This window comes from Leopardus geoffroyi, chromosome D3 (assembly GCF_018350155.1).
Source record: "Leopardus geoffroyi isolate Oge1 chromosome D3, O.geoffroyi_Oge1_pat1.0, whole genome shotgun sequence".
Classification (NCBI taxonomy): domain Eukaryota; kingdom Metazoa; phylum Chordata; class Mammalia; order Carnivora; family Felidae; genus Leopardus; species Leopardus geoffroyi.
Window position 1 is genome coordinate 35544729 of NC_059339.1, and position 27140 is coordinate 35571868.

At 43.7% G+C, this 27140-nt stretch overlaps 1 protein-coding gene across 1 annotated transcript; it reads right to left on the reverse strand.

Moving 5' to 3' along the window:
* Nucleotides 1-935: 935 nt before the first annotated feature.
* RAB12 (RAB12, member RAS oncogene family) lies at nucleotides 936-27114 on the reverse strand. The gene is made up of 6 exons (XM_045456916.1): nucleotides 26581-27114; nucleotides 12225-12285; nucleotides 5653-5791; nucleotides 4299-4388; nucleotides 3579-3683; nucleotides 936-2175 (listed from the first exon to the last, which is right to left on the reverse strand). Exons 1-6 carry the CDS (start codon nucleotides 27089-27091, stop codon nucleotides 2062-2064), a joined length of 1020 nt encoding a protein of 339 aa, XP_045312872.1. The 5' UTR covers nucleotides 27092-27114; the 3' UTR covers nucleotides 936-2061.
* Nucleotides 27115-27140: the final 26 nt, after the last annotated feature.

Here is a 27140-nt window from a genome sequence, read left to right on the forward strand (position 1 = left end):
GAGTATTTTCTTGAGGGAAGTATATAATATACATATACATAAGTATATACATATACGTAATATAATACATATAATATATATGTATATATACATATATATACATATATATATATATATATATATATATGTTTTAAAGGGTACAGTTCAATGGCATTAAGCACATTCATATTGTATATAACCACTACCACTATCACCAGAAACTTTTCATCTTCCCAAACTAAAACCGTCCCCATTAAACACTACTCCTCATTCCCCCCCCTCCCCCGGCAACAACCATTCTACTTTATTGGGGGCAGAGGGAGAAAGAAATCTTAAGCAGGCTTCACGGTCAGCACGGAGCCCAATGTGGGGCTCTATCCCACGACCCTGGGATTGTGACCTGAGCCAAAATCCGGAGTCAGACGCTCAACCAACTGGGACACCCAGGAGCCCTACCATTCTACCTTCTCTATGAATAGGGCTACTCTAGGTTTCTCATATAGATGGAATCCGGTCCTTTTGTGCCTGGCTTATTGCACTTGGCAGAATGTCAAGGTTCGCCCATATTGGGGGTCAGAATGTCCTTAGTTTTTAAGACTGAATAATATTCCGTTCTACATACAGACGACTTAGGTTTATCCATTCATCTGTTGATGGACGTCTGGTGAACAGTGTTCCCCCCGCTTTGGCTACTATGAATAATATTATGAACGCTGGTGTTTAAGTATCTGTTTGGGTCCTTGCTTTCAATTGTTATTTTGGCACGTACCTAGAGGTAGGGTCAAACTGTAGATCTATGTTTTAACTTTTTGAGAAGCTGCCTAGCCATTTTCCACAGCAGAGGGTCCCATATTTTTCTCATCTAAAACCCTCAAAAGATTAAGATGTGGAGTTTTTTAAAAACACTGTCAGATGCACAATTTGTAATTACACCAATAAATGTGGCAACTCACCTCTCATTCATAAATACAAAATTTTATTTGCACTTCATTAGTGTAGAAAGACCACAATGCTTTTCATATCACAACACTCAAGACACGCCAAGTTATTCAAATACATAATTACTTATTTACCTTGACTAAACAAAACAGTGCAGTTTAATAAAAGATATACCAAAGGTAGAGTTCACAAATCCATTATCAGACCAAAAAAAAAAAAAAAAAAAAAAAAAAAAAGGAAAAAAGAAAAAAGAAACACAGTCTAGGCTTAATGGGAATAAGCTTCACCATAAAGGGGAGAAGTTTTACCATTACAAAGGTATAGAATGTTCAGGTAAATACATGTATGTTCTTTGATATAGTAAAATGTATCTCTTTAAAATTCCTTTAAACAGGATTTGTTTAGGACAGCAGCGTTGTTTTAAAATCTTCTTCTATAGTTTCAAAAACACTTCTTTCTTTATTGAATCTTTGTAGTTCTTAAAAGCACAGGGTATGTCCGTTAGGATACCATGAGAGGGATTCTGCAGCTGCAGGACCAAGTCGACCCCTACCCTCTAACCAGCGACACTCTACCGTGACATAACATCAATAAATAACCCTCGATGACGGCTAGGAACGCAACTTTGCCTGCGGCAGAAATACTCCCATACTTCAGAGATGCTACGGCTGGGGGGAAATCTTGTGCATAAAGAAAAAGCACTTATGATAGCTTTTTTTTTTTTCCCAAAAAGTCTTTAGTTTTACAAATTTTCTTTAAAACAGTAAGCGAAGCACCACTTTCTTTCTTCTTATCAGAATATCTTCTGTCCTCCTAATATAATTAACGAGGACAATTATATTATTTATTTCAAGAAACATTATACCTTTCATTTCTCCCATTCTTCATATTAGAAGTACTATGCTTCCCAGTATATGTACACTAGAGGCTGGGATAATGGATGAAATGTAATAATTTGGAGGGAAATGTGGAATCGATAACCAAAACTTACCCAGGATTGCATATTTGCATATTTACAAGTTAGTGTGTAGCTCTGACTTGGATTACAAAGTGCGAAAGGAAATTGTCAAGATGATTGTAGTGCAGAAGAGAACATTTTCCCCTTTCCAGGAATCACTTCCACTTTGTCTCCAAAGTAGCAAATCAACAGCATCGAACGTGTGGTCGAGGTGGAGGCAGTTCTGGTGGAATCTCGGGTTCTGGTTGTAATGAGAGGATACTATTGGACAACTCGTTCCTTAAAATATCCAGAGGCATCTTAAGGATAAAGAAAAAAGACAAATGTATTTAACCATGCAGTGTGTATGTAAGTGCTCTGCAAATTATATAAGAAAACAAAGTATTTTTATTTGTATTTTTTTGAAGTTTATTTATGTATTTTGAGAGAGAGAGAGAGAGAGAGTGAGAGAGAGAGCGCGCACGTACAAATGAGCTGGGAATGGGCAGAGCCTGATGTGGGGCTCGATCTCCGGAACTGTGAGATCATGACCTGAGCCAAAATCAAGAAGCAGATGCTCAACCGACCGAGCCATCCAGGTGCCCCAGAACAAAGTATCTTTATATAAAGATCTCCAATCATCAAAGTTTAATTAGATGTTCAAATATAAAGGCAAAAAGTGAAAACCAGGTTCAGGATACTTCGTGTCACGGCACTAACACTCCCCAGCTTACATCATACCCTATGGTAAAAGAAACCAGATGGATCTCATAAACATATTTTCCCAGAACCTAGTAATAATGGAAACTTAATGCATTAATACAGAAAAAAAAAATGGTTCTGCATTTGACTATGGTTTCTTTCACTAAAGAAATAACTTCTCTTGGCAATTATATAAACAATGATTTTATTTATTTAATTAATTAAAATGGTTATATTTATTTTTGAGACGGAGAGAGACAGAGCATGAGCGGGGGATGGGCAGAGAGAGAGAGACACACACACACAGAATCCGAAGTAGGCTCCAGGCTCCGAGCTGTCAGCACAGAGCCCGACGCGGAGCCCAAATCGTCAACGGCAAGATCGTGACCTGAGCCAAAGTCGGACGCTCAACCGAGCCACCTAGGCGCCCCTAAACAATCATTTTATTAGAAGCTTCTGAATTATGCTTGAACTAGCAGATTGTATGTAGTAATAGCATATACACTTAATACTAAACAAATCTTTGAACGTAAGCCTACAAATGCTTGAAGAAATTGGTGTTCAATGAAGCTAGCTAGCAATTTTTCTGCAACTGAGCATCACGGAAGGCTGATTAATGGAATCATTATGCTGGGGAGCATAGCACTGAGGGGGAGGCAGGGCCCAGGGCTTTCTCCTCCCCGAGACACCCACAAGCTCCAGGAGGTCCCCACTGTCTTTATCTAATTCTTGTGGGAAAATGGGAAAAAAAGGAAAGCAAATGTCACATAAACATGGCACACCGTCACACCTGCTCCAGTCACTTCACCAAACCACGTTTAGGGTTCAGCCAACCTGGGCACCACACTGGACACGGAGAGGCCCTGGGCAGGACACGGCTGTCACCACAGCTGGATGCCTCCAGCCCAGTTAACCACCTCACCTGGTTCTTCAGCCTCCAAATAACTACCCTAACTGCCCTCTCTAAAACATCACAGAGGGAACAAAGAATTTCAGATGAAATATTTTCCGGATATTTTACCTTTTTCAGAATGTCATCAACCAGCTTCAGAAATATTTCGTCCACGTTGAAGTTGTCCTTGGCACTTGCTTCACAGAACCGCATCCCAGTTATCTGCTGTGCGAACTAAGAATACAGATTCATTTTTTCCTGTGTGGGGTGCAGTGTGGTCTCGTGTGTGACCAGGTGGCCTGGGACTGGGGGAATCCCAGCTTTTTGGGTTCCCTCTTTCAGGGAGGGGCGGGCCAGAAGGTTTGTGAAGCCCCATTTAAGCTCAGAGTTCACTGTGCCCCAAACCCCTACATGATAAGTTAACAACACGAAACAAAATCCCTGACGTGATGACGTGATCACGTGATGCTGGGACCTTCAAGTCGAATTACTTGCCCAAGTTTCTAAAACTGCAATGCATCTGACATTCAAAATGTGAGTATCACCGATTCCGTAAGGAAGGTTATATAATACATGAGAGTAAATCATGAAAGCAATTTTACGGCTTAGGAAACGTTTCTCTGTAGCAAATGTCAGAACAGACAATAATGCAGTGTATACTGATGCGGACAATCCTCTCCCCACTTCGAAATGCTTTCTAAAGCCTCCTGCTCCTTCCAATCCAAACAACTGAGAAGAATGTGACTGTGTTGTCTCATAATTTAAAGAAATTATTTAAAGACAAAAAGTCTATCCACTGCTAAATGCAGCGTGGACAGTGACGTCCCTTCTGCTCCCCACATCTCTCACCTTCTCTCCCTGCTGCCTGGTGATTTCTCGGTCAGTTTCACAGTCCAGCTTATTTCCAACTAGGAGAAGTTCTGCATCCTCTGAGGCATACTGTGGAATTTTAAAAGAAGCTCCATTTCAACGATGGGCGGTCATACACTGATAGGAAACGTAAGCCAACCTGCTCTGTTGCCACCATTACCTGTTCATCCCCTCCCCAAATCTCTGAGCAGCTACCCTGTCCTAGGCAGGACTGGTTCAGGTGGGGTCTAAGACGTCCTCACAGGGCTCAGGGCTTTAGAAAGCGATGGGGTAACAGGCATTAGGAACCACAACCTTCTGAGCCTTTGACCAGTGATTTCTAAGAATCTCTTCTAAGGAAATGGCTCACAAAACAGGCACAGCTCTATGCTTAAGATGGTCATCAACTGAAGAGAATCCGACAAAACAGATGGGGAATGAAATAAGTCAAGGTACATAAAAAGAATGCAGCCATTAAAAAAACAAAACAAAACTACCCATGCTTCAGAAGAACATTAATAGGACAGGAAGGCTGGCCTGACAGAATATTCAGGGAAATAAGCAGGCTGTAAAACTACATGGAATATGGATTCAATTTGGTTTTTCAGAATGGTGAAACTTTTTTTTTTTTTTTTTTTTTTTTTAAGAGAGAGGGAGTAAGCAGGGGAGAGGAGCAGAGGGGGAGAGAGAACCTTAAGCAGGCTCCATGCTCAGTGTGGAGCCCAACGTGGGGCTCATGACCTGGGATCACGGCCTGAGCCGAAATCAAGAGCCAGATGCTCAACTGACTGAGCCACCCAGGCGCCCCCAAACTATACATTTTTAAATTTACTTTCATGTTTGATTTCCCGAATTTTCTATTGTGACAGGTATCATTAATCCCACAATCAGGAAAAAAAAAAGTTAAGCTACAGTTCTAAGTTTTCAAAAAATATAGGTACGGTAGGACCTCTCTTCAAAAAAGACTAAAGTCTCTTGAACAACTCATTTAATTTTGCATATTCTACACAATTACTTGAGACAGGTTTGCAGCAAAGGCACCCGAATGGTGCGACGTTGGCCTAGTTACTCCAGGGTCTCCATCTCCTTATCAGACAGTGATGTATGGGTAGGGGAACAGTGCCCACCTGACGAGGCTGGTGCGGAGTGAGCGTGGGAAATACTCAAGAAACAACAGCACTTACTCATAAAGAGGTACGCAGGAAGAGTCAAGTATGAAAGAGGGGAGAGCATTAGATCTCAAGACCCCAGCAGATTCACAAACTGAGTACCTAATGGGGCCCTGAGGCTTGAGGTCATTGCCTTTCAGTCTACGGGATTCACCTAGGTTCTCAGAGGAAAACAAAACACCTACCTTATCAATCATCTTCATCCATTTTGGCAAATCGTCAAAAGTCTCCTTCTTAGTGATATCATATACTAGTATGATCCCCTTGGCACTTCTGTAGTAAGCTGAGGTAATGCTGTTGAATCTCTCCTGCCCTGCTGTGTCCCTAAGAAACAGCAAAAATCAGCTCCCAAACAATAACCAGAGGGAGCAACTCCACCTTCCAAAGCAAAAGGGAGGCTCTTCCCCACCCCTCTGCAGGCTGATTCTAGTCCCATCCATGCACATGCATCATTATTAGTGGTGAGGAGAGGAAGTTTTTCTGAGTTAGTTACATTCAGACAAAAACATAAGTCCCAACTTCTCTCAAACCGAGGTTTTAAAAATAAGAAAAACAATGTGTAAAATGACAGAAGAGCTACATCCTCTTCAAACCCTCTTGCTTTTTAAAAGTGATCTCTGTGCCCTGTGTGGGGCTCGAACTCACAACCCTAAGATCAAGAGTTGCGTGCTTTACCAACTGAGCCAACCAGGTGCCCCTGCAAACTCTTCTAACCGGCATCAATGGTTGTATCTGATTTTGTAGAGAAGGTGACCGAGAGTCCATCACTAGTGAAAAATATCATAAACTCAGGGTATTTTCTTAATCCTTCTAAAACAGAACAAGGGGTCAAAGGGGAAGGGAGGAGACATCAAATAGGTTTGTAATACAATAAAGCTCATTATTGCCTGCTACTAAAGCTAAAAGTTGTATTTATTCTCCAGGCTGAAGTCGATCATTTCAACATAAAGGATGATGTAAGCTTACTAATAGCGTATAGCAGCTGGCTGAGACATATTTTCTCCATCTAATAAGCCAAGAAACTGCTAAAAACCATCATGTATTTATGAATGAGCCCGACACAGCAGGGCTTCTGATGGGGAGACGAATGTCTTTAAAGACAATCCATAATTTAGCTTTTCCCAAAGAACCTGAACTCACAGCATACTCCTGGGGGTCACGTGAGACAGGTGGGTCATGGTGTACTAAGACGGGGGCAATGCAGCGAACAAACAAGGCTCTTCACTGCAGGGCCATTCAAGGCCCCCACGTGACTTTGAGAGGTGGTGAGAACGTGCAGATTTTCCCAAATGCAACTGATCAAAGACTACTTCCCTTCAGGTGCGCTTTGTGGGGCTGTATCCCTAAAATACTCTTTGGCAACGGGGTTGTAATTTATGGCTTTGTTCAGACTGGCTTTACCACCAAATTAGTTCCCATTAGCGATGGCGTTATCATGCCAAATAAACAAAAGAGCTTGTTGGCAAATTCATTTTCGCATGAAGCAAAGCCGTTTGCTTTGTTCCAGAGGATATAAGAATCCCCTGCTGCTTCTGACTGGAAGGCCCAAGAGGGCCAAGGCTGGTCTGTTTCTGTCCAGCAGGGTCCGGCAGAATGCCTGGTCCACAGCGGGCCATCAGTAAGCCTATGCTGAACAAAAGGTTACCGATTTAAAGTGTCGACGCTGACGCCACTTCAAGGCAAAATAAACTTTATTTTTTGACCGAGAAATGCCAAACAAAACTGGAAAATTGAATAGGATAGATGGGGACTGAATTCTTCAAGATTCCTAAGAAACCCTGAAGACCACACTAATAGGCACTGCACCTTGAAGGGAAGTGAGAAGGAATGGGTTCAGATACCATTTCATTTACATGAGGAATCAACGAATACAATTCTTTCTGGAATCCTACGTATATAGGGGTATAATTAATACTTATGAACCAACAAAGAGTTCAGTCTTTCACGGCATGGTTTTCCCGGTCTATCACAGTTATGACTTGATCAAATTAGGCCTTTTTGTGTTTTAAAAAACACATTTTTTCTACTTTGAAAAGTAGAATTGTTAAAACAATATAGCTACACCACAAATTTAGCAATTAGATTTAAGACCTTCAAGGAACATTTTGGGAATTATGTAGTTTAATAAGCCTTTACTCTAAGCAACTTTAATCTGGCTATTGAGTGTAACTCAGCTGACATTAATTTCTATGGACATTCAATGAATTAGAGTCTAGACAGTGGGGGCTCAAAACCAGTGAAATTAGAGATAACAGACAACAAAAAATTACTTTTATTTAAGGTGGTAAGAAGACTTGGCATGAAATCTACCCTCTTTTTTTTAAAGAGTTTTGGGTATAAAATATAGTATTGTTATCTACAGGCACAATGTTGTACAGAAGTTTCTAGAGGTTTTAATAAAAAAACTAACAGTTGAAGAATAGGAAGAGTAAAGGGCATTTTTGTTTTTCACCTTTTGAGAGAGAGAGAGAGAGAGAGACAGAGGGAGGGAAGGAGCGAGGGAGAGAGAGAAGATGCACACATGTGGGGGAGAGGGAGGAAGAGGGAGGGAAGGAGAGGGAGGGGAAGCAAGAATCCTAAGCAGGCTCCAAGCCCAGTGTGGGCCCAACATGGGGCTCCATCTCACAATGGTGAGATCATGACCTGAGATAAAACTAAGAGTTGGACGCTTAACCAACAGAGCCACTTGGCCGCCCCTAAAGGGCATTTTTCATAGTTAAAAACACCTGTTGCCTGAGCACAGTGAGCAATGTTCAAAACATTAAGAAATTAGCAGTCTCTGCTGGCTTTAAGTCAGACACAAAAAAGAGGGCAGACCTCAAAATGCAAAATCTGAGGCAATCATTCCAACACAAGTAAACGAACCAGTAAGTTCATTTACAAAAACCCCAATGAGGAAACATTCATCAGTTCACCACTCCCATTTAATGTCATTCCTTAAATTCCATCTTTTGCCTGGCTCTGAATGCTTGAGGTAGAAAAGCACCTTCCTTTGACAGACTGTTCCGAATTTCCAAAATATGTGGCTTGTACAAATTTGTTTTCTTTTCCTCTCAAGCTCCTTTGCTTATTTCCCCTGCTAAATTATCTGTACCACATATGGTCACAGAATAGGGAAATGAAATGCCAATGCAGTTCAACAAGAATTTATTACATACCCACTCTGTACCAGTACCAAAATAATCCCACACAAGCTCCTGCTTCTCAAAACCGCACATGCTAATAAGACACCAATGCACTGATCGTGCTTTTATCTTTCTGTGAAGATGCAGAATCCTACTATTTCCCCTCTTTATCCCCATAAACCCGAGTTTTCATTACAATGATAAAGAGCTGATTTCTCGACATTTACAGTGTATTATTGCAGGGAAAATTGTCACCTGCTGCAGCGGGAATATGAGGTGATCATTTCCCTCTCTGCTTTTGGTGCAAACTGAAAGATTCCTGCAATTCTGTTTCCCCAGTTTCGTAATACAACTGTGCTTTGAAAATTCAAAGATTCTTACTTGTTGTATTTAATATATCCACTTAAAGATGTAATTAGGAATTTGCAGGGCAAGGTCCTGCAATGTGCATGAAATGTCCCATCTCTTCCAAGCAGAGGATGAAAAACGAGCCTGATGTTGACATAAGAATGCTGGCAAGATAGACAGGGATGATTCATTTTAATTCTGCTTGCCTAAAGGTAGGAGACAAACGTCATAGTTCCAAAGTCCATTTCGACACAAGAACTCTAAGTCCCTGTGTATGATCTTCAGGATGGCATTCGGCATTCGAATGTAAATTCATGAACCTATATTCTAGTCGACACATTTTATTTTAGCTACACTTACATAAAGGTCTTTTACACACACATGAAGAAACATTTTAGATGCAGAGATGAGAAAATGGTCCTTTTTCTGACCACGGATAATCAAGGAACTGAAAAATGTGGCCATGACATAAAAACGTGGCATGAAAGTGTGACGATGCCGTCCGTAGATTTTGGTAACTTACACTTTTAGGAACCTACGGTTAATATTTTCTCAGATGGAAATCGTCACGAAAAAATGCACTTCTTCCAATCAGACCTCTATGAGGGGATTTAGATTTCCCCTCTAAATCGACTGGGAATGTCCATGGACTGACATTCTAGAAAATCAGAGCACAGCTATTATTAGCAGAGCACAGGCTACTGAGGCTCTTTGAAGAGCCCTCTCCAACTACACTGGCTCCTCCTGGGCCCGCAACTGTGACGGTAAAGTGGTGACAGCATGCCCGCGACAAAGCAGACATGACAGCAAGAGTACAAGCACCGCTTCTAACTCTGCAGTAACTCGTGTTATTACTTTAAATCGTGAACCATGACTCCAAATACTTCCTTTCTATCTACTGCCTAACAACGAAGAAAATGTTTAATCCTTTATGTAAAAAGCTTCAGAAGACAACAATCTTACTTTGAGTGTTGTGTGATTAACAAGTGGTAGGCATTTTGTGGATACGTTATTCACTGTTGAAAACCCCTTTGGGAAAAGAGAAGTCCTTCCTTCCTCACGGACTCATTGGGATATTCCCTGTGTGAAACCTGTAATCAACCTTTAAATACACTCACTGAACCTCATTTTCCTCCCTCAGTTAATAATCTTCGAAAGAGTCAAGGAGAAGCAGAGGAGTGGCTCTGGGAAACGTGGTCACATCCAAAAGAAACGTGGTTCCTGGGTGTCCTGTACATTTCCCAAACTGCACCCTCTCGCTTTTCCCCGCAGGGTGGGGCGAGTTAGGTGAAGCCCTCTCAGATCAGATTCAAAGGCGCCGTGGTGAAATTCCAGAAGTACCCAATGTCAGCAAGCACAGAGTCTTAGTGGGCTGAGTTCCAGGGAGGCACAGGACATCTGGACATACTTTTCACAGGTCAGATTACTACTGCCTGAGATGAAAACTGAAATATTAATACAGTAATTAAGGTATGTCTTTTTAGATAGGCCCTGAGGTCATCCCTTAGACACTGCTGTCATTCAGTAAGCAAGCTTCAGACATTCTAATATTAGCCACATAAGCCTTTATTCAGGATAAAGTATCCTTCAAAAAGTATCTCCCCCACACGTGCTAGGTACAGAGGTAAACATACTCTGGATGATTTTTTTGTTTTTTTTAAACTAGGCTTCATGCCCAGCACCGGCTTGAACTCACCACCCTGAGATCAAGACCTGAACTGAAGTTAAGATTCGGAGCTTAACAGACTTAGCCACCCAGGCGCCCCCTGGATGATCCTTTTAATAACAGTCTTTTACCTTGAGAAACTTAACAGAAGACCATGGGGGAGGGGAAGGAAAAAAAGTTAGAGAGGGAGAGAGCCAAACCATAAGAGACTCTTAAAAACTGAAAATAAACTGAGGTTGATGGGGGGTGGGAGGGAGAGGAGGGTAGGTGATGGGCATTGAGGAGGGCACCTGTTGGGATGAGCACTGGGTGCTGTATGGAAACCAATTTGACAATAAATTTTGTATTAAAAAAATAGGGATTGCAAAAAAAAAAAAAACCAAAAAAACAAAAAAAAAAAAAGGTCTTTACCTTACAGAGCTTACAATCAGAAACAACAGCACATGTGAAAGATCCTCTGTTAGCTCCAGAGTTCAAAAAATGGGCAGCAACGTACAAAGTTTGCGGACTTTCCAATCAAGGGCTAATAAAATATATCCACGTTTTTTGTCATCAAGTATTTAGACAAGACTATTCATGTTTCGAAATCAAGACAATAACCCCCAAACCCAAACCGGCCTTCAAGTGGGGGAGAGTCGCAGGAGACCAAACGAAGACATTACCTGGGACGCCTCCAGGAGGCGGCAGTGCGCTCGGCTGCAGCCGGGCCCCACCCAGGGCACGGGTGAAGGATGAAGGCATGGCACTAACACTCAAGCATTAGGTGACCGATGATGCCACAGATGAGGCAGCAAGTAACGCGGATGAAAAGCAAACACACACATGGTGGACAAACACTCAGAGCTGAGCGGACCTGCAGAGGAGTTAGTAGGCTGAGTACACAGCAGCTGTGATGTTAAACACAAGAGAGCGGTCTCGAACCCCTCAGCGGTGCCACGTTTAAACCGCCACCAGATCCGCGCTGCACCCCGCAGGTCGGTCTCCCGGGGGAAGGGGGGGGGGGCCGGACAGCTCCTGGCGCCGCACAGCTGCGACACGGCTGGCTCGGTCGCCCAGGCGTGGTGCCGCGACAAAGGGGCTTCTCTCCAGAAAGTGGCCGCGGATTCACACCCAGCTGGCACCCGTGGGGCTTACGTCACGTGCCGCCAGCCACGCGTCCAGCGGGAGCATGCGTGTCGCACGGCGGTGCTCACGCTCTGCCTGCCCTGGGCAGCCCCCCAGCCGTCTACGGGGGATCTGCCTTGAAACTGCGCGCACCCGGTTAGGGGCGTGCTGGACTTTCCTTAAGGGCGATCAAATAGTAACTGGAAAAATGTGAAAACGCGCATTTGAGCAATCATCTGAGCGATGACAGTTTTGCTATTATGTCAAATGCTTTGAAAAGAGGCATCGAGGCTCCAATCATTAAAGTTAACAGTGTTCTTTCACCGCTCCCCATGTGCAAATGAAATATGAAATGGGCAGACATTTCTAAATTTCCTCATTGTTCATTTTATTTAAAGATGAGCAAAGGAGAGGAAAAGTAGGAGAGGCAAGCCAGCTTGAACAGTTAATTGTATTAGACAGGCGAACAGACTGTGAACACACATGGTGTTACTGGGTGCACATCCCCACTTACCAGATCTGTAATCTGATTTTCTTTCCTCTTAGCTCTACGGTTTTGATTTTAAAGTCAACACCTGTAAATATAAAGAAAGAAAAAAGAAAAGAAAAGAAAAGAAAAGAAAAGAAAAGAAAAGAAAAGAAAAGAAAGAAAATGCAGTTTGCCATAAAAAAGAATCGTATATTTTGTATCACTATCAGTAAGACAAAAGACCTGGTGTTACTAAATCCCAAAAGGAAAAGCAGAAGTCCACCAATGTCTATGATGCTCAGTCTATATTTCCACATACAAGTGTACAAAGTCAACTTGTGTTTTACAACGAAGTACCTACATAGCATTTGCTGATCGTAATATGATTTATTGCTACCACAGTTTAGCATAAAAGCCATTTAGAAATTAGCAATTACGTTAACAACTGAATGGCTTTAAAGAATGATATATTGGGGAGAATTCTCACAGGAAGTGCTGGAAACTTAATCTTGATTTCGAATAGCCTTAGTCTGGATTTAGAATTCACTGCACTGAACTCTGTAGCATTCACAAAGAAGTCAGTTAATATGTAAACATTACTTCTTTATCACATTGTGAACAGCATGGAACAGGAATTATTTTTAAAAAACTTACTCACAAAGGTTAACATTCTCAATTGTAATTTTGATTCATTTTAATTCTGAGCAAACCGTCATGTATCACTCACTATCCTTTCCTAATTCAGCCCTTAAAGCTTCAGCTGATTTTTTTAAACCAAATTTTCATTTGTATATGTAACCTTATACAGGTCTCAGTTATAGAAAACTTGTACATTTCCAAACAATATTTTTTTTACACACTTTTTGTAACTGAAAAAACAAATCAAAGGGACGCTCACTAAATTGGAGAGTCAGAATTACTCCCTACGGGAACCACTTCCTGCCTGTCTCAGGATCCGGCATCACAGTGCTGTCAGGCCTCTAATGGGCAGGGGCCCATGTCCTCCAGTGAGTGCTACAGGACAGCATGGGGGTAAGGACCCTACTCCAGGCTCTCCAGCTCAGGGATTTGATGCAACACTGCAAAGTCAGATGATGTTCTCAAGGTGAAGTGAAAGACATGTGACTGCGTTTTATAATTAGCAACACACTGCAGACACCAGTGAAAGACATGTTTACAACCTGGGGAGGGGGGCGGGGCACCAGCCCTTGGTCTGTACAACAAAGAGAAGTTGCAGGAATATAAACAGTCACAAGAGAACAAAGCTAGAGAAATACTCTGCATTTCAATTCTTAATCTCTTATACCAGACATAATTTCAAATGTCACTGAGAAAAAGCTGGTTAATTCAATTTCACTTTCAGTTCTGGAACCGATTTGCTCTTCAAAGTCAAATGACACTCTAAACCAGCCTAGAAACAGAAAGCATGTTTGTGCATTACCAATATCTTCGGAGTTCCTGAATGACGCAACCACAGGGAAGAATGTAACTTAAAGTGATACCCTACAAGGCACAAAAAACAGCCTGGAGATATTTGCTAATAAATTCTGATTTTAAACAGGCACAGCTTAAAGACAAAACACTGGTCCTCCTGATATTAGCTAAAGTTAGGGCCTCCCCACGTTGCTCTGTGATGGCAAACTACAAATCAAATTCATATTTTTGTCATGACTAGTATTCTACTTTACTTGTTTCCAGTTTGAGGTTTTGTTGTTGTTTTTTTTGTAAGTTTCAGCTAAGGGGACTGTAACTTTTGTAAAACGTGTCATAGTGGCTGCTACTTTATTAAAAAGAATTGGCAGATGAAACTTCTTTTGTGAGCTCTGCTTCACATCAACTAAAAGAATCCCTTGAAACAGCCAGAGTCAATAATTTTTGTTTTGATTAGGCTGTTTTTGCTTAAGGATTATTCTGAACCCGAACATGTCAGACACTTTCTACCTACTTGAACGATTTATACAACTTTCACAATCCTACACCAGGACTCTTTTGTAACCACCAAGTCTAATGAATAAGAGTAAAAGCTAAGGCTGTTAGTGTTCAAAATCAGGAAATAAGTGGTAATGTTATCATCACGTGATTATAAACAGGTTACTAATTTTAATAGGACAACAAAACAAAGATGAACCCACAGCGAACAGGATTAAGAGTCTGTTGAGCCAAGAAGACATCTATCTAGTTTCGGGCACATGGGTGGATTGGCTGGTTGAGCATCCAACTTCAGTTCAGCTCATGATCTCATGGTTAGTGGGTGCCAGCCCTGCGTCAGGCTCTGTGCTGACAGCTCGGAGCCTGGAGCCTGCTTCGGATTCTGTCTCCCTCACTCTCTGCCCCTCCCTTGCTCATGCTCTGTCTCTCAAAAATAAAAATAATGTAAAAAACAAAACACACAAAAAAAAGACTATCTAGTTCTAGTGAGTTGCTTAATGACAACTTCACTAACAACGGAAAAATAGTCTAAATCTAAAATCCCATTAAAATACCCCTCTCTCTTAAATGCAATATCCTTTACCACATTTAACAGCCATTCAGTAGCTTGTAACAACTGGAAACTTACTCTAACTTATGGCTTGGAAACACATACTTGTATCAGAGTATACAACCATTTCTAAGAACATTACATCAAGTCAAAAATCTCTTAAGGTTGTCTATCTTAAAAATTTGCATGCCACAGAAATTATAATGATCCTTAATAGAAGATATTAGGTCATCCGTAGCCTCAGATATTCAGTGATTCATTTTAGGAAAAGTCAGCACAGAGCTGGCCTTGAGAAGGAGCTCCAGGGACCGAGGTTTATGAACAGGTAAGGGACAAAAAGAATGGCACGCCCATTTCCAGCCCTTGCTGAAAACCCAGTTTCCTACAGGTAACTTGACTACCAGGGGAAGCAATCAGCCCTACCATTGGTTGATGGGGACAGTCTCTGCTCTCAAAGGGCTTAGTCATACTGGCCTAAATCGACACCCCATGCAGCTGGCAAAGAAGTGCCTTTCTCTGCTGTTCTCTCTTCTTAGAGAACCTCCTTGTCTGCCCAGAAACCTCTGACAGCCCAGTTGATTCCCAATCTGAACCCGGCTGCCTGCCCCACAGTCCCATCTGTGTACGGTGTTCTTGGACCTGAACTTTCTCCTGGCCCTTATCACAACATTCCTTCTTTGCTGTTTGGTGTCTCCCTGAGGGCACAGTCATGCCTGACTCCCTACAGCCTAGGACACTGCCTGGCACACAACAGCAACTGGGTAAATCTGATGAATGAAAGCCACCCTCTCTTCTCCATCAAATACTAGATACGTAAGAAGAAATGCTGACTATTTTTGGGAAAAATTAAGGAAATTTATGACTGTTTAGCAAAAACAAAACAATAAAACTCACACAAAACACTTCAGAAGAAAGGAGAGGCAGATGTTCCGAGTGTCTGGTGCCCAGTACCCATAGGTCATTCCAGAATCAGAGTATTTCATTTCTCCTACAATTCTTATTGTTGACGGTAAATCCTTAAAAGACGGGCAGTCTTTTTTTAAAAAAAAATTTTTTTTAACATTTATTCATTTTTGAGAGACAGAGACAGAGCATGAGTGGGGAAGGCGCAGAGAGAGAAGGAGACAGAGAATTGGAAGCAGGCTCCAGGCTCCGAGTTGTGAGCACAGAGCCCAACACGGGGCTCGAACTCACAAACCCCGAGATCATGACCTGAGCGAAGTCAGACGCTCAACCGACTGAGCCACCCAGGCGCCCCGGGGCAGTCTTAACATGCTTATAACTTCTCCCTCCATACACCCACCCCAGGGGATTATTATGGTAATACTGGATTCAGTCACTTAGACAGGAAGTGGTCCACTAAGTGAATTACTCTAGCAAAAGCAGCTTACTTTTCTTGAAGCTTGCTAATGCTATGAGAGTCTTTCAAAAAATATTTTAATCAGGGGTGCCTGGGTGGCTCAGTTGGTGAAGCATCCGAGTTTGGCTCAGGTCATGATCTCGAAGTTCATGGGTTCAAGTCCTGTGTCGGGCTCTGTGCTGACAGCCCAGTGCTGGGAGCCTGCTTCGGATTCTGGGTCTCCCTCTCTCTCTCTGCCCTGCCCCTGCTCATGCTCTGTCTCTCTCGCTCTCAAAAATAAATAAACATTAAAAAAAATTTTTTTTAGTTTTTTAATCATAAAGAACACAGGTTATAGAGGCTATAATTCCTATAACAATGGGCACAGATGGCTCTATTTGAGTCACCACGTCTCCTTGATCTTGTTTTCTTTTTTCATTTTTTTTAACGTTTATTTTTGAGAGAGAGAGAGAGAGAGAGCGCGCGCACGCAAGTAGGGGAGGGAGAGAAAGAGAGGAACCGAATCTGAAGCAGGTTCCAGGCTCTGAGCTATCTGCACAGATCCCCATGCGGGGCTTGAACTCACGAGCCACGGGATCATGACCTGAGCTGAAGTCGTATGCTCAACCGGCTGAGCCACCCAGGCGCCCCTTGAGTCTTGTTTTCCTTTAATAACAATGATAGTGGACGTCTGTCAAACGCTCTGTGCTGACATGGGATCCTACAGCAGCCCAGTGAAGTGAGCACTAGTGTCCTCCTTTTACAGAAGGAGACACCAGAGTGGAGACAGGATAAGGTATTTGGCTGTTAAGGTCATATCCCATGCTAGCTAGCCGAGTGGCAGCCCTTAGATTCAAATTTGTAACATTACCCTTGTTATGCTAAGAGTCAGATGCATGAAAACAAAAGGAAAGGCGTGAAATGTTCTGTGAATGACCCAGAACCACACTGATGGAGATGTTTAAAGAACAAAGCCTAACTTTACACTTGGGTCTTCTCTGCATTTGCTTCCCATAAATCTTAGCAAATAGCATAAAGGACTGGCATAGGTACTGCTGATGCGACTTCTAAGATCCCCTTAAGGTAAAACACTTCTAAAACGTGACCGTATTTCTTCCTGCTGGGCCACAAGAGGTTACAAAAGTGAAAATGGCAAAAATAAACAGAAGATTCTTTCTTCACATTCCTTTCCAGAAAAAAAGCTAAATAAATAAAAGCAAAAATAACACCGTGGTCCACACCTGTGATTACAGCCGAATGGACTGCTCTTTTTCTTCTCTGCCCTGCTTCCCTCCCCCTCCTCAAAGATCTGATTTTTCTTTACCTAACACTTTTAGGACGTTGAAAGATTTCACAGACTTTGGAATAAGTCTCAGTTCAAACGGTGGCTGTCATGTTACGGACACTTCATAATAACTATCTTAAGTTCATACAGTGGCGTTTCTTCCAAGGACATAGATTGTATACAGGGTCATCCAATTTGGGACATGGTCTTTCTACTAAGGGGGAGGATTTCCAGTGTTTTCATGGCGCTGAGTGAGAAAGTAAATTAAGAAAGGAGTCAAAGTCACACAGAGGGAGGTACATTTAACGCTGGAAAACAAGTCACTTGAATGCATGTGGGGCCAGTCTTCTGCCTAAACACCACCGGCCAGGGAAGAGTACAACCTAAGTCCCCACAGGAAAGCACCACATATAGAAAAGGATTCAAGAACATAGAGACTGAGTGTTATGACTATAAAACACTCTGATCGGCTCAGCAGTAGGTACTGTTAGGAACACAGGAAAGTGATGGTAGGACATGAAAAAAATGCTTATCAGGCCTGAGGACATCAAGCATCCATCCTAGGAGTAAGATCTGCTTCTTCCTCCCGCAAAGAAAGACCACACTGCATCTCGCCATCCCTGACACACGCAGCATGAAGAGATGGCACTTGACTGGACACCTGCACCACGAACTCCACGAGGCAGGGAGGAGTCCGAGGCGATCGCTTCAAAGGAGAGGCAGGAGGGAACAGAGCGTGTGCCCCACAGAGGCCGTCAGAACCGGCAGGCGGCTGCATTTTCACGAAGTATATACATTTAGGAAAGCACTTCACAGAAAGGGTCTGTTCCCTTCGTAATAAAAAGATGAAGAACCCTTCTATGCTGCTTCCTACGCCTCAGGTACTATTCTAAGGGCTTTATGTCCATTAATTCACTGCAGTGTTTGCACTTGCCAGTTTTATGAGGCAGATATTATTGTCCCCATTCTACAGATGAAAACACTGAAGTCAGAGGGGCTAGGAGCTGCCCAGGGCCACTGAGCAGATGAGTATTAGAGCACCGATTTGAACCCTGCGGGTGGCTCCAGGCTACACTCTTACCTCACCGGGGCAGCCTCATCTGATAAGCAAAGGAGGGAAAGGCTGCAAGATATAAAGCTATCTTTCATGGTAAAAAAGTTCTGCATTGCTGAGGAAATATTTTTAAAAACGAAGTGAGGTCTGCTGGTGGCCTTGGACATGCAGTTCCTGCACCAGGGAGCCTTCCTGTGCTCCCTGGTTACAGACACACATTCCCCTCTCTCAAAAGGTGGGGACAACGTGCCTTGAGTCACGACAGGAAGAGAATACTGAGGGAGGGGAGGAGAATCTGAAAACAAACAAACAAACAAACAAACAAAAAATAACCAAAACCTTAGATGATAAAAAGTGGATCAGTAGTATTTTCTTCACATGCAAAAAAACATTAACTTGACTACTATTCAGATTGGGTCCATAAAAATGCAGGCACTGTCAGATGCATTTTGCCCTTTAGCCAGGTCATGTGTTTACATTTTGATTTTCATATTCACCTGTATACTTTTCGGTATGTATCTCTAAAGGATAAAGATTCTTTCTTGGGACTGTTTCATCTATGAGACACTTTTTTTTTGCATCTATGGTATAGATTAGGAGGAGATGGGAACATAACTGACATTTATAATTGTCCCTTCCAAGCCAGGTACCTAAGATATTTCATCTCCATTTATTCCCGCACGTGAGACGAGAAAAGCATGTAAGTCCTTCTTATTTCTTTTCATGAGTGCGGAGACGGAGATTCAGTAGCTCACTAAAGACACACAGACAGCTTGTGGTAGAGGCAGGACTCACATCCGGGACCCTGTATCCACCTTTGAAATCACACCATTGGGGTGGGAGGCAGAGAACATTGTCTAGAAGGAGGAGTGGCCATGGAGAAGGTGGAGTGCTTTCCTTTAGAAGTGAAAATTAAAAGCGAAAATTTGATTGTAGGTGTGATGGGTTAGCAGTCAGCCAGGAGGGGGGCTCTGGGTGCGGCACGCCTCAAGAGGGAGAGGAAGCACGTGAATGACAGAGCTCCTGGTTTACAGAGGCCTGTTCCATCACCGGGTCTCCGCTTAGAGGGTCCTGGATCCTAAATTAAGGTGGGCAAACCAGGAGAATTTGATTCATCAGCTACTTCCGCCAGAAGCCCGCTTGAGGTGGAAATAGAATCTGTTTGGTTTTAAAACGAAGAAGGCATTACATAAGCACCACAAACCAAACATTGGAGGCTGTCAGATTTGGAGGGGAAAAGGTTTTCAATGGGATCGAGTGTTCTATTCAGCCGGTGTGTTTTCTGGTTTTAAAGGATAAGGGGTTTTTGACAAACATAATCACATTCAATTAAGGGCACTATCTGAGGTCCGTAGTTTGGTTTTCCAAATGTCAAAGACGTGCGATAAAAGGACAAAAGGAGCATAATCAATTTCTTCCTCTGTTGAAGTACAACAGCATATAGCACTTTACCTCTTCTCTGAGGTTTCATTGTGGCTCTTTCCATGACTCACCTGCCCTTCTGAAAAAGGACAAGCCAGGTAAGGAGGTGTTAGCTTTGTGCCTTTAGAATAGCTAGCAGAATGGTGTCTTACAGAAAAACAAACAGCCTCCTGGATAACACCTACTGAGTGACTAGGCTATACGAAGCTACATTTTCTTTATAAATTCCAACAAATGCTTCATTAGAACAATGTATCTGGCACCCAAGGCTGGAGAATAATTTGGACTTAGCAGTTCTCAAAGGAACCTACTCTGCCTTCTGAAGCCAGTTCTAAGATCTGCTAACAGATTGCTCCTGGCAGATTCCACGCGGCTGGAGGGAGAGAGGCAATCTCTAAGAATCTGGATCTCTATCATGCATAATAAAACCTTTCTTCTTCAGTGCAGAACAGTGAAAGAAAGGCTGAACGCACTTAAGCCAGGTCTCTAAATAGATTTTTATTCAACCTGAACAACCAGACAACAACTAAATTTCCATATTTTCTTTGAAAGCTAACTATTCCACAAAAAGGGACGTACGTGCTCTGCACAAGCCTCTCCGTTTGCACTGAGTTCATTAAATAAATCAAGCTAATGACAATGCATAGCATCTGCTGGTATAAAAACGAAATGTTAACCATTCGCATCTGTTCCTCTCACACTGACATCTCCCTGAGTCATCGTGTTACATCATTTTGGCAGAGGAGTGAGACAGCACTGGAGAGGCTCGGTGTTGGGCTCTTGGGGTGGGAATTCTGGACAACTCTCCTAATTCTCTTCTAAGTGAAGCAATTAGGCAGATCAGCCATGGCATGGAAGACTGCATATGAGCACACAAGAGCAAAATAAAATACACCATTTGGAATTTTAATCCAGTATTAGATGCTCATTCTGGGATTTCCAGCAAAAATGTCTGACCTGTTTCCAGAATGAAGTACAAGCAGCTTCCAAGCAATGGAAGCAGCCGTTCCACTGCTTCCAGGTAAAGCCGACCAGACCCCTGTGGGCTGCATTTCCTCCATCATGTCCCCTAACATTCAAGGCCAGACCCACAAGAGCCGCTTCTGCAGGGGACTTATGCCCACCTGTTTCCTGATAAAACGCAGCCACCTACCTGTACCACTAAGCTTCCCTGCCCATGGAACAAGCATCCTCAGTGCACCTTCATCTTAACTCTGGACAAAAGGGAGGAGTCTGGCAAAGAGAACACAGGGACCATGGCCAGTAACTGAGGGAAAACAGGCTTCAGTAAAGCGCCATCATCTATGACCAGTCACTCTCAGGGGCCAGCCTGTGAAGTCTGATGTGTTGATGCGCAATGAGAAAAATGAAGAGTGGTGAGGTTCTCGGAACTAAATTCAAAGAACTTTTTAATCCTGATAGTCTGTTTTTCCGTCTTTTCTTTTTTCTTTTCTTGCTTTCTTGCTTTCTTTCTTTTCTACTGAAAAGCTGCTGACAGCAATTTAAAAAAATGTCTTTACCTGGCAAAGTAAAAGAACTGGCAATCCTAGGTTGGCTTCCAGCACTCTAGGGGAAATTTTACTGCCCAGGAAAATCAGAATTCTGTTCGAGACTGCCTTACTCCTACTTCTCCTCCTATATTCATATATTCAGATGTATGAATGTATTTGAATATATATGAATATATTTTATACATATATATACGTATAAAATGTTGGAACATTTTAATAGATATGCAAAAGGCTGAGGATGCTCGAATGATCGAATATGTAGGTAAGAAATACAATTCTTAGAGCATATGTTAAAATCCAGAAGGCAAGTGACAAGTGATGATAGTGGCATAGTTTCAGAAAAGTCAATTTCATTGATACCACAGATCAATGACAGCACTATCTTCACAGGCCTGTAGGGGGCCTCGATTAAGTTGTGAAGGACTTCATGGTGTTTGATTTGGAGTCACAGAATTTTCACAAAGCAAAGTAACTTTAAATTTCCAAATAAGCTAAGGAACGGTTAGAAAGAACTCACTTGTAGTAGCAACCCTGGCCCTGATCACTTGCTGACCAGCTGTGACATGTGGGTAAGTTGCTTACCTCTCTGGGCCTTTGCCTCCTTATCTGTAAAATGGGGATACATTTCAGGATTGCTGTGAGGATTAGACAGTGTCCCTTTTGCTGGCACATAGTAAGTGCTGAACAAATAGTAGCTACTAATAATAGAATGTTACATTTTATAAGCACAGACAACTAAATTACTTATCCAAAGTCACAAGCTAGTTACTGACAGCCTAACTCAAAAGCCCAGGTTCCTCATTCATATGCCAGTGTTTTCTCTAGAATCCACTGTTGCCGGTGTGGGGGTGAAGGTGGGTGAAATCATTTCAATTCAAAGTTAACAGTTTCCAACAGTTATACAGAAATAAAACAAGTGCTGAGATATATAAAATTTAATTGATTTGTTTCCTATATGTCAGATAGTTATAAATTTCTATAGCAGAACTAACTTGTTTCTATTTCCTTAAACGTCAAAAAAACTCTACTGCACTTTTGAAAGGACCTGTCAAATTATGCTAGTTATATCAGATTAATTCAATTCCATGAGTACAAAATCCCACTTGAAAATAATACTCCATCCTAGACAATTTGCATTAAATAAGTCAATTAGTAAATAGTCTTTCTAGCTTTTTATACCCTGGTGAACTTTGTGTTTTTCAAACCAGAACAAAAAAATCAACATTTGCTCATTTATAATTTTATGAAATCCCTTGGGATTTCAGCTACAATCTTATTTATTTCTTTAAAATTTTTTTCTTTAGAGAGAGAGAGAGAGAGAGAGGAGAGGAGACGGGCAGAGGGAGAGAGAGAACCTTGAGCTCACACCCCGACACAAGGTTTGATCCCACGACTTCAGCATCATGACATGAGCTGAAAGCAAGAGTTGGATGCTCAACCAACTGAGCCACACAGGCACCCCTCCACTACAATCTTTTATAAAAAGTTCAAGTGAACCTGATTCTCTGTAAAAAGGCACGCATGGAGCCACTCCTGTAGGTTCTGAATTACGTGAGTCCTTCACTTTAGTGACCCACCTGGGCTGGCGCATGCTCAGAGACTCTTCCCTGCCATGCTGTGGGGTACGGAGTCATGAGGAGCACACATCTGCAAGCCCAGACAGGGTAAGGGAAAGTCCTCGGTGGAAGAGGCTCTTTCTCTACGTGGATCCAATGCTACTACTGAAACTCGGAAAACTGGCCTCAGAAGCACAATTAGCTATGAGCTCACCGCTCAGACGTAGGCCTTCCACACCACACCCAACACGACATTTAAACATCACTTTTCTTTGTGTGTGTTTCTGTTTTAAGTTTATTTATTTACTTTGGGAGAGAAAGAGACAGAGAGAGAAAGTGAGAGTGAGAGAGAGAGAGAGAGACAGCGCACTAGTGGAGGAGGGGGCAGAGAGAGAATCCCAAGCAGGCTCCTTCCTTTGTGTCAGTGCAGAACCCGATGTGGGGCTCGACCCCACTAACTATGAGATCATGACCTGAACCAAATTCCCAAGCCAGATGCTTAATGGACTGAGCCATCCAGGAACCCCAAAATACCATTTTTCTAAGGCAACTTGCAGAATGAAGCATTCCGATTAGGAGGAAGCCTCCCAGACACAGCCCTCTTCTTAGGTTCCCCCACTGGAGGGGCTTCCACTGTGCTCCTTGAGTATTTCATACACATTTCCACCACTGCTCTTACTAACAGGGGCATCTTGCTCCCCACAGGCTCTGAGCCACTTCTGGACAGAGACGGTGTCCTGCTTACCACTGGGTAGCACAGTACCTCACACCCAGTAGGAGCTCAGTAAATGATCTGATAGCTGGAAGGAAAAAAAAAAAACACAGGCAGGGATTGCAGGGGGAGGGGGCAGCTAGTTAGCATTCTTCAGCTGTCTTCATACTCTGGATCAGACCACAGGTTATCAACTTTCTGTGAACTTCCCACAATTATTAAAAACTTATCGAGTCAAGTACTATAGGCTATGTTTGGAAGAAACAAAAACCCAACTGCACAAGGAACCCTGTGGTGGTGGCAGCGTGGGAGACATGTGAAGTGTGTATATTTGTTTGTTAAGGGGACACAGAACCAAACTGCCTGGTTTCCTTGCCTCCTGTTTCTTCATCATTCCCCAATAAATATCCTATGTAATCCTGCCAAATTAGTTTCACTGTCTCCATGCCAATGCTGTATTCAGAGGCCTTTCCAGCTCTAGTTGCTATGGGATAAGGCCCATGCTCTTTAGCATGGCAGTCAAGGTCTGGAATCTTCAAGCATTATTCCCAGGGTCCACTAATGAGTCTTTTCCAGAATGTGTCTGTGAGATGATGATTTATACTAAGAAATATATATTTGGTCTTTGTCCCCATTCCAGTCACAGAGCTCCTAGAACCCTTGGGATTTTCTAAGGAGAAAATTATAAAAGTATCTTTTGGTATGTTAATGAGGTGACTTCTAGAACGCTCCCAGAGGTGACTTTTAGAATGCTCCTCACCAAAAGATGGGGGCTGGTCAACAGAAGAACTAAGTGATTAGAAGGCTGGAATTTTTGTCCCCCACCCCAAGGAGGGAAAAGGGGCTGGAGACTGAGCCCAATCACCACTGGCCACTGATTTAACCATGCCTACATAATGAAGTCTCCATAAAACCCAAAAGCGCAGGTTCCAGCTTGGGGCTGGTGAACACGTGGATATTTGGGGAGAGTGTCATGCTCCGAGACCACATAAACACCGGGTCCCTTTCTGAATCACGTACTTTTATGACTCACTGGTAATCTAGCACACAGAAAGTTTCTCTGAGTTCTGTGAGCTGCTCTAGCAAATTAATCAAACCTAAGAAGGTGGTTGTGGGAGTCTCTGATCCACAGCTGGTCAGTCAGAAACACAAGTGAAAACCTGCACTTGTGACTGGCTGTGAAGAAGGGGGCAGTTCTGCACAACTGATCTCTCAACCTGTGGGAGTGGGGGTGATGTTCCACTGTGGCCCCTGCTTAGAAAACCCTTCTTCACCCCTTCTCTTTCCCACTCTAAAGTACACCTTTGTCCATTTCCTAAACACCCCCTCCACCCACGCAAGCCGTCGTCTCACCACCTATAATGCCTGTGATTTCTCTTTATCACACGGTACAACCCTATCATCCCTCATTTTTATATATTTTGAAGTGTGCAGCCATAAAACACTGATACTTCTGAATTGCTTTTAACTCTATTGACATCAGATACTAAAATAACAATGTGAAACCTCATTCGATTGTTCAATTCTTCTACATGATCCAAGACTGGATATTTAAAACGGGTATAGTTATGTTACTGAATTTTAATATCATGGTCCCAAGGGCGTCATTTTAAAAACAAACGGTACAGAGAGCACAAATATTTCTCAAATAATCTATTCCAAAAAAGCAGTAAGGGAAACACTTCTCAAAGGCAGAACAAAAAAGACAACATGAAATTTGGGGGGTTAATTGTCCAATAAGACACTGAAAATGTAGTAATGTCTTGTTATAGGACATTTAAAAAATCAATTCATCCCCAAATTCTACCGTGGTGGCTACCACTAGTTACAAAGCTAAATACGTGTATAAGTATGTGGGAAGATACTTTTAATTCTGTATTTCACATTTTAACACCTGTCAATGTTTCTTGGACCTCTGGACCTCCTTGGGGAAATCCTGTATTGCCTATCACTGAAGATGACTGCCCTTTACTTTGAAGAATTACCTCATCTATGGGGTTCCCTAGCTTTGACAGCTTTAAGGGGTTTGCCACAGGAACAACTTCTACCCACACCAACCTGACCAACCTCAATGCCAACTCCTGTAAATCCAACTTCGTTTAAAAAAAAAAAAAAAAAAAAAAACTCCCCTGCAGTTTCGATTTTAGATCCCGAGGACAAAATACTTTCTGACCTGGAGAGTTACTGTATTTACATCACCGTTGTACTTCACCCACCGGGAGGACCCTGGCACACTCCTCCCCATTTCTTCAAGACCTAGGGTTATGCGAGGTCATGAATAAGTACAGCTGAAGTCCCTCTGTCCCGCATTCACAGTTACTACAAGAAATTTAGTGTAGTTTTAGTCTTAATATTCTCCCCAGATCCTCCACAGGGAATTTCAAGCTTCATTATTTCAGCGCATCAGAAAATGGGAGTTCAAAATTAGAAAATAAGCCCTGGTTCTCACAAGGCACTGCTAAGGCACCAGAATTGGCTATAGATGACCCACTTTGGCTATCTGGCCAGGGGCACAGCTTCTGCACTGCCTGCCTGCTTCCCACATCGCACTACCTTTTTTCTCGGGTGAGTAATGTAAGGGGCAGGAGTTTCCGTGGAGAGATTCTCACAGTCCCTGAGAGCGGAACAGGACCAATGCATCACCCTGGTCTCATGACCGGCTCTTGGGGGGTGCGAGAGGGGACGCTGGTTCAATAACCAGCTCGGATCAGGGACGTGGGAGGGGCGTGAGGGGTCTGTGCCGGGCGAGGATGGAGGGCCTCGAGGCCCCAAGGGCAAGTGTGCGTGGAGACTACACGAAAATCTCGGCCTGGCTTTGGGAACAGGATGGAGGGGCTTCCACTGGGACCGCCCCTCCCCCTAGATTTCACCGAGAAGCCCATCCTCCGAATGCAAGGCCACCCAGCTGGAGAGGGAAAGGCTCACGGACGCGAAGAGAAATGAGGCCGGCAGGGCGCAGGGCACTAGCCCTGGGGACCGCGGGAGGGCAGAGTCTGCGGCGGAGGGGCCCAGCTGGGGTCTGGCCCAGCCCCGGCGCCCTTACCCACGGTGGACTTGCAGGCTTCGCAGAAGGTGTCGTCGGTGAAGCGCTCCATCAGGCTGGTCTTGCCCACGCCACGGGAGCCGATGATGATGACCTGCAGCTTGAAGTCGGCCGGCCTGGGGGGCTGCTTCCTCCGGCGAGCCTGGCCGCCCGACAGCGCCGGGGAGCCCGCGCCCAGGCCGCCGCCGCCCCCGGCCCGCCTCTGCAGCGCGGCGGCCGGATCCATGCACGCATACGGCTCCCGCTCGGCCCGCCGCCCGCCGCCGCCCGCTCCCGGGCCGCGCGCCCCGGGCCCCGGCGCCCCCTCGGCCTCCGCCGCGCGCCGGGGGTCGGCCCCGGGCTCGACGTCCGCCCGCTCTAGCGGCCCCGGCAGCCCGCGGATTCCGCGCTGCAGCTGTGCCTCCGGCCGGTCCCCTGCGCCCGCGTCCAAGCCGCCGCCGCTGCCGCCGCCGCTGCCGCCGCCGGGAGAGGAGGAAGGGAAGCAGCTACTCCGCAGCAGCGGCAGCAGCATCCCGGACGAGGAGGGGCAGGAAGCGCAGGCGCGGGGCGGGGCGGGGCGG